Source organism: Oncorhynchus tshawytscha, unplaced genomic scaffold, assembly GCF_018296145.1.
Source record: "Oncorhynchus tshawytscha isolate Ot180627B unplaced genomic scaffold, Otsh_v2.0 Un_scaffold_7589_pilon_pilon, whole genome shotgun sequence".
NCBI lineage: Eukaryota > Metazoa > Chordata > Actinopteri > Salmoniformes > Salmonidae > Oncorhynchus > Oncorhynchus tshawytscha.
Genome location: NW_024609826.1, coordinates 865,204 through 882,500, shown reverse-complemented (window position 1 = coordinate 882,500; position 17,297 = coordinate 865,204). Strand labels below are relative to the sequence as shown.

The following is a 17,297-nucleotide window of genomic DNA, read 5'->3' as shown; positions in this document are numbered from 1 at the left end:
GATGTCATCAGCTAGTCTTGTTGCTATTTACGTTGTTATGTACAGGACCAGTGTCCCATTGAGTGCAGCAAACCAGTTATATGACCTCTTGATAGACGTGAAGCGTTGAATAGGACTAGATTGAATAAATAAATACAATGTACACAGTTTCTCCTGTCCTCAGCAAAGGCAGGTTGATGGCCATGACTCATGTGGTCTTCTGCTCTATTCTCTCTCCCCCCCCCAGTATGGATGACTCCAACAAGAAACCAGGGACCCCTGGAACGCCGGGCTCTCAGGATCTGGAAGCAGCCCTGCGACGTCTCTCCCTGCGGCGGGACAACTACCTGAGCGAGCGGCGGTTCTTCGAGGAGGAGAGGGATCGGAAGCTCCAGGGGCTGGTGGAGAAGGGAGAGGTGTACAACGGCAGTATGACCCCCACAGAGAGCATCATGTCCCTGGGAGGAACCCACCCCTCTTCCATCTGGTCTGGGTACTCCTTCAGCTCCCGCTCCTACCTGCCGGAGAAGCTGCAGATCGTCAAGCCACTGGAAGGTGACTCCTCCCCCACGACCTCTCACCCTGCTGCTGGTTGACACAGTACTCCTTCTACTTCTGACTCACCCAGCCCCCGCTGCTGGTTCCACATCTACAGTTAGAGTTGAGGCTCACACACATCACACCGAATGTGGATCTAGTCTAGGTCTGCCGATGGTTCAGCACGCTGTGTTTTAGGGACACCCGCTGTCGACATCTGCCTGCCAAAACTCTTTAAGTGATTCTACATAATAAATATGTTCGCAAATTACGTTCAGGGGTGCCAAGTTCCAGAAACCGTTATTGGTGTGTCTGAGCCTTTACTTAGAGTTAGACCGGCCCACCACTAGCCCTGCCAAACACATTAGTTTAACCTGGTTTAGTTATCATCATGCACAGCAAATCCAGACCTGTTGCTGGTCTTTTCCACGGCATCGTTGAGGCCCTGTGCCTCTCATCCTATGTTTTATCAAGGAGAGATTACAATAAACAGCCATACAGCCTGTTACTCTAATGTCCATGTCAAATCATCTCCAAACATATCAGGCATCCTCAAAAAGCTGTCGAGAGATTTGCTACATATTTGTGTTATATCTCCTGAAAGAACCTGAATGCAACTGTTTGAAATACAAGTTGGATGCTGTGTTTGAGTCGATAGATGCAGTTATAGATCAGGTATGAAGCACACGTTTAACCAAATAAAAGAGAAGTTCTTCACATTTTTATTGACGTTTTCTTACATTTTCCCACGTTAAAATGCTAAATATATTCATTTTCCAAATGTTGTTTTCAACAAGTTTTTCTGCTTTTTTTTTGTCAGATTAAATGGTTGAAAAATCACCAGAGATCAGAGGGCACTATATAGGGATGTAGGGTGGCATTTGGGACGTGATCAGAGGGCACTATATAGGGATGTAGGGTGGCATTTGAGACGTGATCAGAGGGCACTATATAGGGATGTAGGGTTGCATTTGGGACTTAGTCACTGTCAGGTTATACAGTAGTAAGAAACATCTAGTAGAGTATCTAATCTGGGTCTCTAGTGCCACCTGGTGACAACACCATTAACATGCACAATGAATCAACACTTGTGAGTTCATTACATTATTACACTGTTATTACATTATCGTTACACTACCATTTATTACATTATTACACTATAATATACACAGATGACTTACATTATCATTACACTGAGATTAATTACATTATCATTACACTATAGTATACACTAACATGTATTGCATTATCATTACACTATAATAATATATACTCATATTTATTACATTATCATTACACTTTAATAATATATGCGTGTCTAACGTTTGATATTCTCCCTCCCAGGCTCGGCCACCCTGCACCAGTGGCAGCAGCTGGCCCAGCCCAACCTGGGTGGGATCCTGGACACGCGGCCTGGTGTGGTCACTAAGGGCTTCCGTCCTCTGGAACTAGACCTGGAGCACATGTACCTGTTCACTGACTTTGAGGAGGAGGACTTTGAGGTAGTGGAGGAGTCTGACCTGTCTGTCTCAGGCTCTGCCCCCGGCTGTAGTGGCATCTCCATCCTCAGCCGGCAGGGCCTCCGTACCCGCTCCTCCTCCTGCTCCTCCTCCTGCAGCGGCAGATCCATCAACAACAACCTTCCAGAGGGAGAAGCCAGGGAAGAGGGCGAGACAGGCCCAGGCAGCACATCACTGTCGTCCCCTGCACCTCCAGACAGCGAGAACCAGGAGAACCAGGATCAGGCTGCAGCCGCTGACGGGGTGCCCGGTGAGGGAGCCTCCTAAATGGGTCACACAGGCACCGGACGTCCCTAGCCCGCCCTTCTACCTCAGGATATTGGGGCATGCATTGGCCATAGCCATCCCCTCCTCGCCTGCCCGTCAGTCCCCGATCCCTCCACGCTCATGCACACATCTCCAGACACACCCACCTCATCCAGACGTGTCCAGACATACCCACCTCGTCCAGACATACCCACCTCGTCCAGACACACCCACCTCATCCAGACGTGTCCAGACATACCCACCTCGTCCAGACACACCCACCTCATCCAGACGTGTCCAGACATACCCACCTCGTCCAGACACACCCACCTCATCCAGACGTGTGCTACTGTCATACCCCTTTTGAGTATATTGAGTTGAATTTATTTCAGTATTGTGTTTAATCTCCACCTCATATTCGCACTGTTCCTAAAATCTCATGATCCTTCCTTACAAATTCGGATTCATTTGAATCCTCCAGTTCTGATCACCACTTCCGTCCACTCGAGTCATTTGTGTCCTATCTTGTGTCAAATCATGTTGTTGTGATTTTGTTCTCGTCTTCCATCACAACATTCTTCATCTCAAAGGCATGAAGAACACTCAAAAATCCAATTATTAGAGATGTCCTATGTTAGTGTAAACCTACATAGTGTAGTATATACGTATTACACACACACACACACACTCCAGATGGAATATGCACAACCTATGGCCAGTGTCCAGGTCTCTGTGGTTTGGTTGTCGTGATATCAGATGACGTGATCTGGTAACAACATGCTCTCACAGCTGTCCATTAACTCACATGACACTACTGTCATCCCAAATGGCCCCCTATTCCCTATACAATGCATTATTTCAACCACACACGAGTCCACACACGGCTCCAAACAGTCAACACTGCAGAGTCCACACACGGCTCCAAACAGTCAACACTGCAGAGTCCACACACGGCTCCAAACAGTCAACACTGCAGAGTCCACACACGGCTCCAAACAGTCAACACACCACTTCTCTCCAGTGCTTTTAGTTAAACCTGCATTGTGTTCCCTATGGAGAATCCCTATGTTAGAGTGGAACACTTATTCATGCCTGGGATATTAGGAATCTGCTGAAATCATTGTCATTCCTTTATCTGCCTATCTAATTGTTTTCAGTGGTTTAAAATGGCTCCTTCAGGCAAAAATACAGCAGTTTCATCTTTGCAATTGATGCAGCTTTAAACCTTCCACTCTGTCTTTGAGTGTTTGATTTTAAGTTTTGTGTTTAAAAGAATGTTGGTTCCTCTGCCCAGTACTAACCCTCTACCCTTCCCCTCTCTCTCCCTCTCTTCCCTTCTCTCTCTTCCTGTCTACAGCCCACTTCCCTGGTAAATGCATGTCCAACACCAGCTCCACCTATACCTTCACCACCTGTCGGATCATGCACCCCTCAGACGAGCTGACCAGAGTCACCCCCAGGTTAGACAACCCTCTTACCCCACACTGGTGGAGTCCCAAATGGCTTCCCTATCCACTGTGGGACCTGGACCAAAGCAGTGCACTACAGCATATAGGGAAAGGAGTGCCATTGGAGATGCATGCTGACACTGCAGTGTACCCCTGTAGCCACTAGGTGGCAGTGTCTGTCTGAACCGCTACCACTGCAGACAGTGGAAACCTCCTTGGCTTTCAGCATTGGGCTGAGAATGATAATACAGAGAGGATCATAATAAACCCATATTGCTGAAGGAAATAGTGATTAATAATATTAATTAATGTAAAAACTAAGTTAGTCATGATTTCGTTCACAAGTACGTTTTCCTTTGCCCTGGCTGAGCCATGGTGTGTTTAACACACACCCACCCTCTGACAGCTATAATTGCCCCTCCTGAATAAAGATGATTGTATTGAATTGCCCCCATCCCTTCCAGGTCATGTGATGAGGAAGAGGAAGCCGCTCTCTATCATGTTGTTCTGAAGGCTGATTTAGAGCAGCAGGCCCACTGAGCCACGCCCCCTCCCGCCCCGTGGGTGAGACCTGTCGCATGTCACATGACTAGTAGCGTGGCCTCATTGTAGGGGATTTGGGGTCTGACTCCGTAGTGTTGGGGTTGTTCCGGGGAATAACAAAGCCTGCCTCGCTGTCCCCTTCTAACTATTCTGCTTCCTTTGGCCTCTAAACCCTCTAACCCCCCTCCTGTCAACTGTCAATCAAACAAATCTAGAACAGCTCCGCCCCAACGGGCTGAGACTCTCTAATCAATGACGATCAGATGACAATGTCTTCCATAATATAATGATGGGGCCCTGGCCTTGATTCATACAATACAACTTGATTGTGGTCTGATGATTGATGCTAAAAGCTTGTGGGTGTTCATTGCTTACAGAACTATGTTTGGAACAGTGTTCATAACACTGGTTTGTATAATTACCGGTGTGTTAGCACTGTGTCTCTGATTTCCTTTGGGGGTTTTCCAGGAAATGTTGTCTGGGGTTGAAATAGCATGTGTTTGGGGTAACATCCAGATAACCTTGTCAGTGTCCCATTGATTTGTCTGTTGGTTTCTGAATGAAATAGTCAGTGAGATGTTAATATTGTTTTCTATTTGATCTGATATTGATATGGGCAGAGATTGGTTAGTTAATTTACCTTGTACCAGGAAGCTCCATTTTATTGTACTAGTCTGCATCAGTTTGTGTGCTAAAAAAAGAAACCAACATTGATGATCAATGATGGTCAGACTAAAATCAACCTATTGAAGAGCTATTGAGTGGTCTAGGCTCTAGAAGGATCTATTGAGTGGTCTCTGCTCTAGAAGGAGCTATTGAGTGGTCTAGGCTCCAGAAGGATCTATTGAGTGGTCTAGGCCACAGAAGGATCTATTGAGTGGTCTAGGCTCTGGAAGGATCTATTGTGTGGTCTAGGCTCTAGAAGGAGCTATTGAGTGGTCTAGGCCACAGAAGGATCTATTGAATGGTCTAGGCTCTAGAAGGATCTATTGAGTGGTCTGGGCTCTAGAAGGATCTATTGAGAGGTCTGGGCTCTCGAAGGATCTATTGAGTGGTCTAGACTCTCGAAGGATCTATTGAGTGGTCTAGGCTCTCGAAGGATCTATTGAGTGGTCTAGGCTCTAGAAGGATCTATTGTGTGGTCTAGGCTCCAGAAGGATCTATTGTGTGGTCTAGGCTCCAGAAGGATCTATTGTGTGGTCTAGGCTCCAGAAGGATCTATTGAGTGGTCTAGGCTCTAGAAAGATCTATTGTGTGGTCTAGGCTCTGGCTGTGTCTGTCACAGCTGAGGAGCATAGCTGACTCTATGGCAGCATGGCTGACTGTATAGCGGACTGTATAGCTGACTGTATCGCTGACTGTATCGCTGACTGTGGCGGAATGTATAGCAGTATAGCTGACTGTAAAGCTGACTGTATAACAGTATAGCTGACTAAAGCTGACTATATAAAAGTTTAGCTGACTGTAAAGCTGACTATGACTGTGTGGCTGACTGTATAGCGCTATGGCTGACTGTATAGCTGACTGTATAACAGTGTGGCTGACTGTATAGCAGTATAGCTGACTGTATAACAGTATGGCTGACTGTATAGCGCTATGGCTGACTGTATAGCAGTATGGCTGACTGTATAGCAGTATGGCTGACTGTTGCTAACTGTATAGCTGACTATTGCTGACTGTATAACAGGATAGCTGACTGTGTGGCTGACTGTATAGCAGTGTGGCTGACTGTATAGCAGTGTGGCTGACTGTATAGCGGTGTGGCTGACTGTATAGCGGTGTGGCTGACTGTATAGCGGTGTGGCTGACTGTATAGCGGTGTGGCTGACTGTATAGCGGTGTGGCTGACTGTATAGCGCTGTGGCTGACTGTATAGCGCTGTGGCTGACTGTATAGCGCTGTGGCTGACTGTATAGCGCTGTGGCTGACTGTATAGCGCTGTGGCTGACTGTATAGCGCTGTGGCTGACTGTATAGCGCTGTGGCTGACTGTATAGCGCTGTGGCTGACTGTATAGCGGTATGGCTGACTATAGCTGACTGTATGGCTGACTGTATAGCGCTATAGCTGACTGTAGTGCTATGGCTTACTATATTGCTGACTGTATGGCAGTATGGCTGAATGTATAGCAGTATGGCTGACTGTATAGCTGACTGTATAACAGGATAGCTGACTGTGTGGCTGACTGTATGACTGACTCTATAGCGCTATAGCTGACTGTAGTGCTATGACTGACTATATGGCTGACTGTATGGCAGTATGGCTGACTGTATGGCAGTATAGCTGACTGTATAACAGGATAGCTGACTGTGTGGCTGACTGTATAGCGGTGTGGCTGACTGTATAGCGGTGTGGCTGACTGTATAGCGGTGTGGCTGACTGTATAGCGCTATGGCTGACTGTATAGCGCTATGGCTGACTATATTTCTGACTGTATAGCAGTATAGCTGACTGTGTAGCTGACTGTATAACAGTATAGCTTACTGTGGCTGACTGTATAGCTGACTGTATAGCTGACTGTATGGCTGACTGTATAGCGGTATGGCTGACTGTATAGCGGTTTGGCTGACTGTATAGCGGTATGGCTGACTGTATGGCTGACTGTATGGCTGACTGTATAGCTGACTGTATGGCTGACTGTATAGCTGACTGTATGGCTGACTGTATAGCTGTATGGCTGACTGTATAGCGGTATGGCTGACTGTATAGCGGTATGGCTGACTGCATAGCAGAATGGTTGACTGTATAGCAGTATAGCTGACTGTATAGCAGTATAGCTGACTGTATGGTTGACTGTATAGCAGTATGGCTGACTGTATATAAGTATGGCTGACTGTATAACAGTATGGCTGACTGTATAGCAGTATAGCTGACTGTTTTTCTGACTGTATAACAGTATAACTGACTTTATAGCGGTATGGCTGACTGTATAGCGGTATGGCTGACTGTATAGCGGTATGGCTGACTGTATAGCGGTATGGCTGACTGTATAGCGGTATGGCTGACTGTATAGCGGTATGGCTGACTGTATAGCGGTATGGCTGACTGTATAGCGGTATGGCTGACTGTATAGCGGATGGCTGACTATAGCGGTATAGCTGACTGTATGGCTGACTGCATAGCGGTATGGCTGACTGTATAGCGGTATGGCTGACTGTATAGCGGTATGGCTGACTGTATAGCGGTATGGCTGACTGCATAGCAGAATGGTTGACTGTATAGCAGTATGGCTGACTGTATGGCTGACTGTATAGCAGTATGGCTGACTGTATAGCAGTATGGCTGACTGTATAGCAGTATGGCTGACTGTATAGCAGTATGGCTGACTGTATAGCAGTATAGCTGACTGTTTTTCTGACTGTATAACAGTATAGCTGACTTTATAGCAGTATGGCTGACTGTATAGCAGTATGTGTGTGTGACTGTCTGTGTGTGTCCCTCTCATCTCCCTCTTTCAGCCTTATGTCAGGCCCTACTGCCTCCTGCGTCATGACCAGCAGCAGCAGCGTCAGATCTACCCCCTGCTCAACCCCTTGCACCCCGCGCCGCCTCAGCCTGGCAGCCGAGTCCTTCACCAACCTGAGAGACTCCACCAAGACCATGAGCACTAGTGGAGGTCTGGTGCGGCTCCTCCAGGAGCGAGGCATCTCTGCAGCAGTCTACAACCCTCAGAGCTGGGACCGGGCAGACTGTAGCACCTCCATCCTCACTGGGGGAGTACCGTCGCTTCTACCGCCGCGGCCCCCCGACACCCTACCCTCCACGCCGCCCAACTCCCCAACCCACCGCTCCCTCTGTGCCAAACCCAGCAGCCCCGTGGGCCCCTTTGAACTCAGTCCCAGCGCCCCGCCCTATGACAACTTCCTGGCATCGAAGCCGGCCAGCTCCATCCTGAAGGAGGTGAGGGCAGAGGCCCAGAGCAGTGAGTCAGCAGACAGCGAGTGTCAGACTGACGTCAGCGTCCACAATCTGAAGCTGGTGGACAAGCTGAAGCGCTTCAGCGTGGCTGGGGCCGGCTCCTCTTTATCAGGGGCCACGGGGCCCACCATGCTGGGGCCCCTCAGTGGCCTCCACCGCCCTTCCCACTTCTGCCCTTCTGTGGTGACCAGTCCCATAGGGGGCCTCGGCCCCGCTCTGAACGCAGGCATCCGCCGTAACCGCAGCTACCCGGCCATGGTAGGAGCCGGCATGGCTATGAAGGGCCCGGGGCCCCACAGCCCCACAGACATGCTCCTGGCTTCTTCCTCCAAACTCCCCAGACAGACTAGTCTCAATGATGGGTGAATGAATGTTGACTTTTCTCTTCTGTCTGTCACCTGTCAGATGAGTTGGATGTATATATAGCTGCTGTATGAGTCCCCAGTCTGTGACAAATCAACTCTGTGCCTGAAAGAGATGCCCTTTCTTTTTACAGTGCATTTTGTATCAATGCTAATTATTTTGTCTTCCTTTCTTTCTCTATTCTGTCTCGCTCTCCTCTCCTGTCCTCTTTCTCTATTCTGTCTCTCTCCTCTCCTGTCCTCTTTCTCTATTCTGTCTCTCTCTCCTCTCCTGTCCTCTTTCTCTATTCTGTCTCTCTCTCCTCTCCTGTCCTCTTTCTCTATTCTGTCTCTCTCTCCTCTCCTGTCCTCTTTCTCTATTGTCTCTCTTTCCTGTCCTCTTTCTCTATTCTGTCTCTCTCCTCTCCTGTCCTCTTTCTCTATTCTGTCTCTCTCTCCTCTCCTGTCCTCTTTCTCTATTCTGTCTCTCTCTCTTCTCCTGTCCTCTTGCTCTATTCTGTCTCTCTCTCCTCTCCTGTCCTCTTTCTCTATTGTCTCTCTTTCCTGTCCTCTTTCTCTATTCTGTCTCTCCTCTCCTGTCCTCTTTCTCTATTCTGTCTCTCCTCTCCTCTCTTTCTCTATTCTGTCTCTCTCTCCTTTCCTCTCCTCTCCTCTCTTTCTCTGTCCTCTTTTCTCTCTGCTTACAAGCCTCAGTAAATAGTACCATGATGTGTTATTGTGTTATTGTTGATTGGCCCTGCAGATCGGTAGGCTGAAGAAGATGTACTGTAGCACCTGTTATCTGTTTAGGAAACGGAGCGCTTCCAAGCCCAGGTAAACTCATATTAAAAATCTATTTATTTTATTCCCAGGACTAAACGTATACATGTAGAGAAAGCACTGTTTCTTCCTGTTAATTAGCCAATGAGTGGCAAGCAGTACCAACGAACGCACCTTAAGTGGTATTAAAGGGTGTTCAGTGACATCATGACAATATGCACATAACTAAGACCTTTATTGAGGAAATGAAATGTTGGAGGTACAGTATTCATACTACTAGCTAGCACAATACTGGGCAACAACACATGTTATTCACCTCAAAGTTGATCCAAATAAAGAGTGGGAAGGAGCCACACTTGAAGCTAAGAGGGATGCATGGATGTTTGCCGTGAATGAATAGGCTGTGGTTTGAACTTGGATACATTGTAACAGACCAACATGATTTATAGACATTTGTGTGCAGTGCGAGTATGTGAGCATGTGTGTGTGTATAAAGTTGTTGAAAGATTTACCTATAGGCCTAGATAGTCTAAGAAAGGCTTGAGTCATTTGGTTAAGGTGATAATCAGATATACAGGACATTTCAACCAGGGCCCACTAACTGCTGTCTCCCAATACAAAAGGTGTGTAGAAGAGTTCTCTGGGAGGGACGCGGTTGACTTTTATGAGAGAAACATTATACAAGTTAGATTTTTCTTCTACTTTCATCTTTCTGGTAACAAGCTTTGGTGACTGAACTGTTAGCTTTAAACTAAAGCCACTGTACTGTAAATGAAGTTGTGGAATGGAGAGATGGTGGGAATACGTCCTAGTGCCTCATACTTTACATAGTTCCATTGTTGTTGGACTGACTGATCTGTCTGGTTCCTCCCTGATATGAGCAGACAACTGCTTTGTGTTCTGAGGGTATCCTCCTCGTACGAGTTTTAACTTGAACTGCAGAGAAGTTGAGCTCTCATTACATCTTGGATAGATGCAGTGTATATGTGTTGAAATAAAGAAGAAACGCCTATTATTTATCGTTAACTTCTGACAAAAGTAGAGATTCGTCCTTGCTGACATTGTGTGTAACTTGAATAGCCTTTGAATGTATTAATTAACAGCAGAAAATATTATGTCCATATGTGTCTGTTGATTTAAATGATGGTTTTACTGCATTTCAACCACAAAGGGAATTATTATTATACTACTTGTACATTGTAAATGGTATGTATGCAATGAATTTAGCCATGTTAACTATTTTTTAATATACTAGAATATATATATAAGGGACAAAAATGTTGTTCAGGCCATGAAGTGGTCAGAACACTGGTTTAAAAACAAGGGTTTTGTGTTCCAGAATTTCAAGAGCACCAATTTGCAAAAAAGGCTATTATCAATAAAACAATTGATATGACCTGCTTGCTTTCATGTCTTTTATTTATCTGTCTATGTAGTGTTGGTTGGAGTTCACTACAGACAAAATAATAACATCATGTTTGGAGCACAAATCACCAGAAATCCCGTTTATGAAGACATGTACTTGACAACTGTTGTTTCATGGTGTTTCACCATACTGGTGCCCACACAGCTTTATGAGGACAATATGGACCGAGCTACAACACGTGTTCACATGGGAAAGATCTTGTCCTCAGTTTCATGGTGTTTCACCATACTGGTGCCCACACAGCTTTATGAGGACAATATGGACCGAGCTACAACACGTGTTCACATGGGAAAGATCTTGGCCTCAGTTTCATGCAATTAGATGACTATTTGAGAATTTCAGTGTTGTTGGAACCAAGTGCATTGTGTTGAGGGTCCATTACTACAGACAGCAGCAGAAATAAACCCACTACTCTCATTCAGCTGTTCCCCTAAGTGCTCTTTCAGTGCCCTTTTCTCCATGTTCAAGGAAGTCCTCTCTTTTGTTTGTAATTAGTGGGAACATCTGGTATGATCACACATCCACTTGAACAACAAGCCACTTGATATTCACAGATGGATAAAACCTAGCAGGTAGCCTCATGGTTAAGGCATTGGGTCAGTAACTGAAAGATTGCTGGTTCGAATACCGGCGCCAACAAGGTGAAATAAATCATCTGTCACTGTGCCCTTGAGCAAGGCACTTAACCCTAATTGCTCCTTGGGGTGCTGTACAATGGTGACAAAGGCCATGATTCCACTCCCTTCGGGTGTCTTAGGGGGAGTTGGAATATGCAACCCCCCAATTAATTATTTATGTTGATTTGTTTTTGCATTATTATAAGGTTGTTCAATTAAATATGCTGGAGCTCTTGTTCTATACAACATATTCACGTTTTCTTAGTGATATTTTTAGTGTCTTTACAAACCAATTGATGATCAAATTGACGTTTGACTTGCATTATCATAGACTTCAAAGGAGGTTGTTGATGCCAAAATAAATATTCAAAGAACTAAAATGATTCATCCTTTTTGGGATCTGCACAAGTTTTCCGAAATGTTTAGTGGTCCTACATAATCCCCCCTACCTGCCATCTCTCTCTAGGTCTGTCAAATCACTGTCTCCCTGTGGGGTCTCACCATCCCCAGTCCCAACCTTCTGGCATCTCATTGAGCCTAATGTGGACCCAGCAGTTAGCCACTGTCTGTTGTAAATGGGCACCAATACGTGTAATTGCCGCAGCCCCAGCAGCAGATGTTTCATGTTTTTCTGTATTTTATTGCCATGCTTTATTATGCAACAGATCCCTCCCTACTCCCTCCTCATCCTCCCCTTCTCCTCATCCTCTTCTCCTCCACCTCTCCTCATCCTCCTCTTCTCCTCCACTTCCCTTCATCCTCCACCTCTCCTCATCCTCCTCTTCTCCTCCACTTCCCTTCATCCTCCACCTCTCCTCATCCTCCTCTTCTCCTCATCCTCTTCTCCTCCACCTCTCCTCATCCTCCTCTTCTCCTCCACTTCCCTTCATCCTCTACCTCTCCTCATCCTCCTCCTCCTCCACTTCCCCTCATCCTTCTCCCCTCCTCCTCACCCTCCCCTTCTCCCCTCTGCTTCCCCTCATCCTCCCCTCCTCCGCCTCCTGCCTCCCATCCCACAACGAAAACCTGTCGCAAATAATTAAATCAGCTCATTGAGGGACACCTGTGCTAGCATTAGTGCAGCGCTAGCCAAGCTTTATGCTCACAACAGTGCAATCCAAGCCAAGCCATTGTCTCTCCAATGCACCCAAGTGGTACTCCATCCAATATTTGTTAAGCTGTGTGCTTTGTCTAATGTAAAAACCCAGGCTCTATTTGTCTCCTCTGTGTTCCGGTTGATCTATTTAGTGACTGAGATGTGATATTGCCTCTGTTATTGCCGCTACAATCACACTCTAAGGCCGTGTGTCTGAAAAAGTAGATTTGGAGGACGGCTCGTTAACAAAAACGCTCTTGCTCTTTAATTCAGCCCGAGTGATGTGCTGGGCTGCTGTTGGTACAGTGGGTCCATAAGAAGACAAGTTGCTCAGGGAGGTATCACTTTCAGACCTAAATTCTGTGTGCTGCTAATACACCCACTGTCGTCTCTCACTGTCTAACCTCCCTGTACCTTCTGAATTAAGAGGAGGATCTTGCTGTATGTTGCTGCATCTCTGTGGCTCAGTGATGACTAGAGCTGTGAACAATGTGTGGCAACTGTGGTTCAGCATAATGGGGGAGCAAATATGAGTCAGATGAGCCGTTGTGTAACATTATTTGTAAATGACAAATAGAGCAAGCCATGAGCCCACTAAAAGCACTAGACTGCATGGCACTTAGGAATACAATGAGCCCAAGGCCTTAGTGCTTGGAAACACTATGGAGAAGGATGTTATATTATGCAGACTTGGTTGATTCTACTACAAAATCTGTCTGATTAGGTATCTGTGTTTTAAGGACATCGGACTGTGTATTGGGTACATGTAAGAAAAGCATCAAACTTTTTGTTTTCTTCAAAAATCTGTATACGTACTGTGTATATATTGCTTCATATCAGTTTTACAAACACATTTACATCAAATACATCATAATAAATCTAGCTTTTGGGGACAATGATTTTTTTGTTTTCTGATAATTGAGATGGATTTAGTGGTGGTGCGTCTGTTTCTATGAGGAGTACTCCTCGTACTCCTCTGCACTGCGGCGTCCGAAGTCCATCCAGCCCAGGTAGTCTCTGTCCTTTATCTTGTGGCTGGGACCCGGACCGCTGGCTCTGCTGCTCAGGGACGAGCTCCTCTGCAATGATCCTGGAACCAGGGAATTTGAGGGGTTACTTTTCTCCAGCACAATCCTTCAGCTTTTTACCAAAGAAATGGCGCTTGTGCATTGTTTGAATCCCAGATTCTCCTTTTAAATACTACATTATATTCTCATGCATATGGATATAATATATATTTCTATGTCTGGCACAGAGACAGATGTCACATAGCATCTATACTGTAAGAGGCACTGGAGTCTCCTGTTGGTATAACCTTATTCATTTGATTGTGTCATTAGATGAAAGCACATAATATAATTATTCCTAGAAAGCATCCCGTCCTTATGACTGTTTGGGATCAGGATAACACAACTCCTTGGTATGTTGGATCAGAACATGTTTCTTAACCATTTTCTGTTCCAGGGATCAGGGAAGACCTATTGGATTAAAACAAATAAACACTTGTTAATTGACTAAATCAGTGTTGGCTAGCTATCTGATGGAACCATTCAGCATCATCCGCTCAGCATCATCCCAGGGACTGGTGCCGGTCCGTCATTATGAATCCACTGGAGACACTGACTGTTTCATTCTTTGGCATGTACTTCTGTGTGTAAATGTTCATTATTATGTGTGTAGATGTTCTGGCCCTCTTCAGAGGAGTTAAGGATATCTACAAACCGCACTAACCTGCACAATGTTCTGGCCCTCTTCAGAGGAGTTTTAGGATATCTACAAACCGCACTAACCTACACAATGTTCTGGCCCTCTTCAGAGGAGTTTTAGGATATCTACAAACCGCACTAACCTACACAATGTTCTGGCCCTCTTCAGAGGAGTTTTAGGATATCTACAAACTGCACTAACCTACACAATGTTTGTGGAGTTCCTTTTAAAATGGCAAAATATAGCCATTTATTTGATTGTTTATAAAAGTCAAAAAGTCCAGTTTGAGCAGGGCCAGACAACAGCAGCATGACACAGCCATGACTGGGTTGTGACAACACCCAGAGAGATGAATGATGACAGAGGAGAGAGAGGAAGGATGGAGGGAGACTTTCTTTCTCTAACAATGTCATATTTCTTCATCTCTCTGTTACGTGATGAAAACCACTGGGGGGAAGGCCTCCTCTGTCTGGATAATTCCCACTATCAACTTTCTCCTCCATGGCTGTCTCTCGTACTGTGGGACTTCTCTTCCTTCTCAGAGGAAAAGTGCTTCAACTATAGAGATGGGAAAGCTATCAGAGTGGAGATGTTGCCAATCCAAAACTCATACAAGGTCACTGTCCTGAGTCCCAAATGGTACCCTATTCCCTAAATAGTACACTACTTTTGATCAGAGTGCTATGTGCCCTGGTCAAAGTAGTGCACTACATAGAGAATACGGTGACTTAATACATGACTTAATATAATTGGTGACTTAGTTCATGAGTGAGGGATACTAGGATTGTGATAACATACATCCCTAGGATATGATATTTAGGAACAAACCTTTAACATTGGTCTATTTTACTTGAACAAACATTTAACAGATGCCATGGCTTACCTTTCCTGGATATCAATCTTGCCAGTAGTTCGCGCAGGCTGGTGCGGGGGTCCTCTGCCTCGTCCTCTGCCGGTTTGGAGAAGGGGATGAGCTGGCCACTGGAGGGTGCTGAGCGGGTGTGGCGTGTGTGTTGGGGAGACATAACGCTGTCGAGCTGGGGGGGCTCAGGCTTGTCCTCATCCTGCGAGTGCGATGGGCGCCCCAAACTGCTGCCAGAGAACGCAGCCAGCAGTACACATACACAGATACCTGCATTCATTGCTGACGGAGGGGACACAGAGAGAGAGAGGGGGGCAGGGGGCACAGAGAGAGAGAGGAGGGGGGCACAGAGAGGGGGGCACAGAGAGGGGGGGGCACAGAGAGAGAGGGGGCACAGAGAGAGAGAGAGAGGGGGGCACAGAGAGAGAGAGGGGCACAGGGGGGGGGGGGGGCACAGAGAGGGGGGGCACAGGGGCAGGGAGGGGGCACAGAGAGGGGAGGGGGCACAGAGAGAGGGGGCACAGAGAGAGGGGGCACAGAGAGAGAGGGGAGGGGGCACAGAGAGGGAGGGGGCACAGAGAGAGAGGGGGGGGAGGGGGCACAGAGAGAGAGAGAAGGACAGAACATCAGAAAAGATTAGCATCAAAAGAGAACATGAATTAACATCTCTGCATAGATCTGTATTACATTTGAGTCTATTTTAAAAAATACGTTTTACAAGGAATACCATGATATTTTTTCTCGTGACACAACTGAAACCTTTTTGTTGCATTATGCAGCACAGGGGTAGAAGGCAATTAGCCAAAACAATACATTTTGTTAAAACAAAATGAAAGTGCCCTTTCCCACCCAATATGAATTGACCAGTCATATAAGTTGTAGGGAAGTAATACTGATGGATGAGTCTTTCCTGTTGAAATATAATCCTGGAGGAAAGAACCAACACAATTAGGCAGCGATCCATGTTATCGGCTTCTTCAGCTTCCAGTCAGGAGAATTTACTTTTCTACCATAAGACGCCTCAGAGGCAGAAAAAACAGACTCTTCTCTGTTTAAAGAGCCATTGAAAAGTACTCTCCCGGGTGAAGATGTCTTCATACCACCAATGGACTAGTGAATCATTTATGTAGATTCAACAAACAAGAACTGTCTGGGTTGTATAGAATTAAAACAATTATAGTAGGACAGCATTCCAAAGGAAGGTTTATTCAGGCAGCAATAATACATCAGATATTTAACAGGAATCAGGACACCATCATTTCTCAAACTAGCTACAGTGAATGAATGTCGATACATTAATTCAAGACAGATTTCATATGAAAAACACAATTACGTCCTCACATAATTGACTGGAACCCAGTCGGATTATTGACCTGAACTTAAACCCTGTACTTCAATTGTAGAGAACCCATTGTGCAAGGAGTCAGTCCCATGCTCCAAGTGTTCATTAAGCTTCTTTACTGATAACCACAGCGACCTCACAGCAGAAAAATAAATAGCCACACAAAGTTCAATTACCTTCAGTCAGTCCACACAGGCTGGGCTCAACAGTCTGATAACAGTAGAGGAGAGGAGTGTACAGTAGAGGGAGTACAGCTGGAACAGACAGCGGGACACTTCTCCTGAAGGTGCAGGACTGACCCTTATATACCCGGAGTGGGAGGGCCGGTCCCTGGAGCGGAGCTTTTGCATCCTGTCGTGTATTTGCTCATCGCTGACGCAGTAACGGGATAGACACACTCCCCGCCTCCTTCAGAGAGGGACAGGGCACCACCCTGGACCCACTACACTCCCCACGCTCCTCTCTCCTCTCCTCTGATGCTGACGCACTAGGGAACAAGAGGGGGAGAGGGTCAAAGATCATAACAACCACTCCCCACACCCCCCTCCCCCAAAAACAAGGATCCCATGGTCGTATTCATTAGGACACTTTTTTTTATTGGGTGTTAGGTAGGTATAATCACTCATAGTTTCTGTCCATTTTCTTCCATTTGGTTCCTAATGAATATGACCCAGAAGTAAGCCCCTCTCCTAGACCCCAGTCAGCAGCCTCACCACCCCCCACCCCATCAGCCTCCCTCTCCAGACAGTGATAGGCTAATCCTTCTCCCTCATTAGAGAGACTGCTGCCTGATTAATATGGGGATGCACATCTGGATGTGTGCCTGGGAATGAAACACAAGGCACGATCTCTTAAAGTTCTTTTCAAGTTGTCTAACTGAAGGACATGGAGATTATGTTTTTTCAGGATTACGTTCATACCACAGGAGGTTGGTAG

At 46.1% G+C, this 17,297-nt stretch overlaps 2 protein-coding genes across 16 annotated transcripts in view; one reads left to right on the top strand and one right to left on the bottom strand.

Moving 5' to 3' along the window:
- trak1a (trafficking protein, kinesin binding 1a) overlaps positions 1-8,805 on the top strand; it is an 84,351-nt gene extending 75,546 nt beyond the window's left edge. For 12 of the 15 annotated variants that reach the window (XM_042319121.1, XM_042319120.1, XM_042319108.1 and 9 more), the window contains 4 exons: positions 227-534; positions 1,861-2,286; positions 3,640-3,742; positions 7,731-8,804. In XM_042319121.1, coding sequence (XP_042175055.1) covers positions 227-534; positions 1,861-2,286; positions 3,640-3,742; positions 7,731-8,556 — 1,663 coding nt within the window. In that variant the 3' untranslated portion in view covers positions 8,557-8,804. Of the gene's footprint in view, positions 1-226; positions 535-1,860; positions 2,287-3,639; positions 3,743-4,194; positions 4,295-7,730 lie in introns of all 15 variants that reach the window. The other 3 variants (XM_042319115.1, XM_042319116.1, XM_042319122.1) reach the window with 2 other exon arrangements.
- Positions 8,806-12,692: 3,887 nt separating this feature from the next.
- On the bottom strand, positions 12,693-16,670 carry ccka (cholecystokinin a). Its single transcript, XM_024389445.2, has 3 exons — positions 16,538-16,670; positions 15,041-15,301; positions 12,693-13,540 (listed from the first exon to the last, which is right to left on the bottom strand). The coding sequence occupies exons 2-3, from the start codon at positions 15,297-15,299 to the stop codon at positions 13,401-13,403; spliced, it is 399 nt and encodes a 132-aa protein (XP_024245213.1). The 5' UTR covers positions 15,300-15,301; positions 16,538-16,670; the 3' UTR covers positions 12,693-13,400.
- Positions 16,671-17,297: the final 627 nt, after the last annotated feature.

What these genes read in the sequence shown, in the direction of transcription:
- ccka (XM_024389445.2), bottom strand. Translation starts at nt 15,299, where the DNA reads ATGAATGCAGGTATCTGTGTATGTGTACTGCTGGCTGCGTTCTCTGGC. An exon ending in AAGATTGATATCCAGGAAAG is followed by an intron (nt 13,541 to 15,040) that starts GTAAGCCATGGC and finishes CCCTGGTTCCAG; the next exon opens with GATCATTGCAGAGGAGCTCG.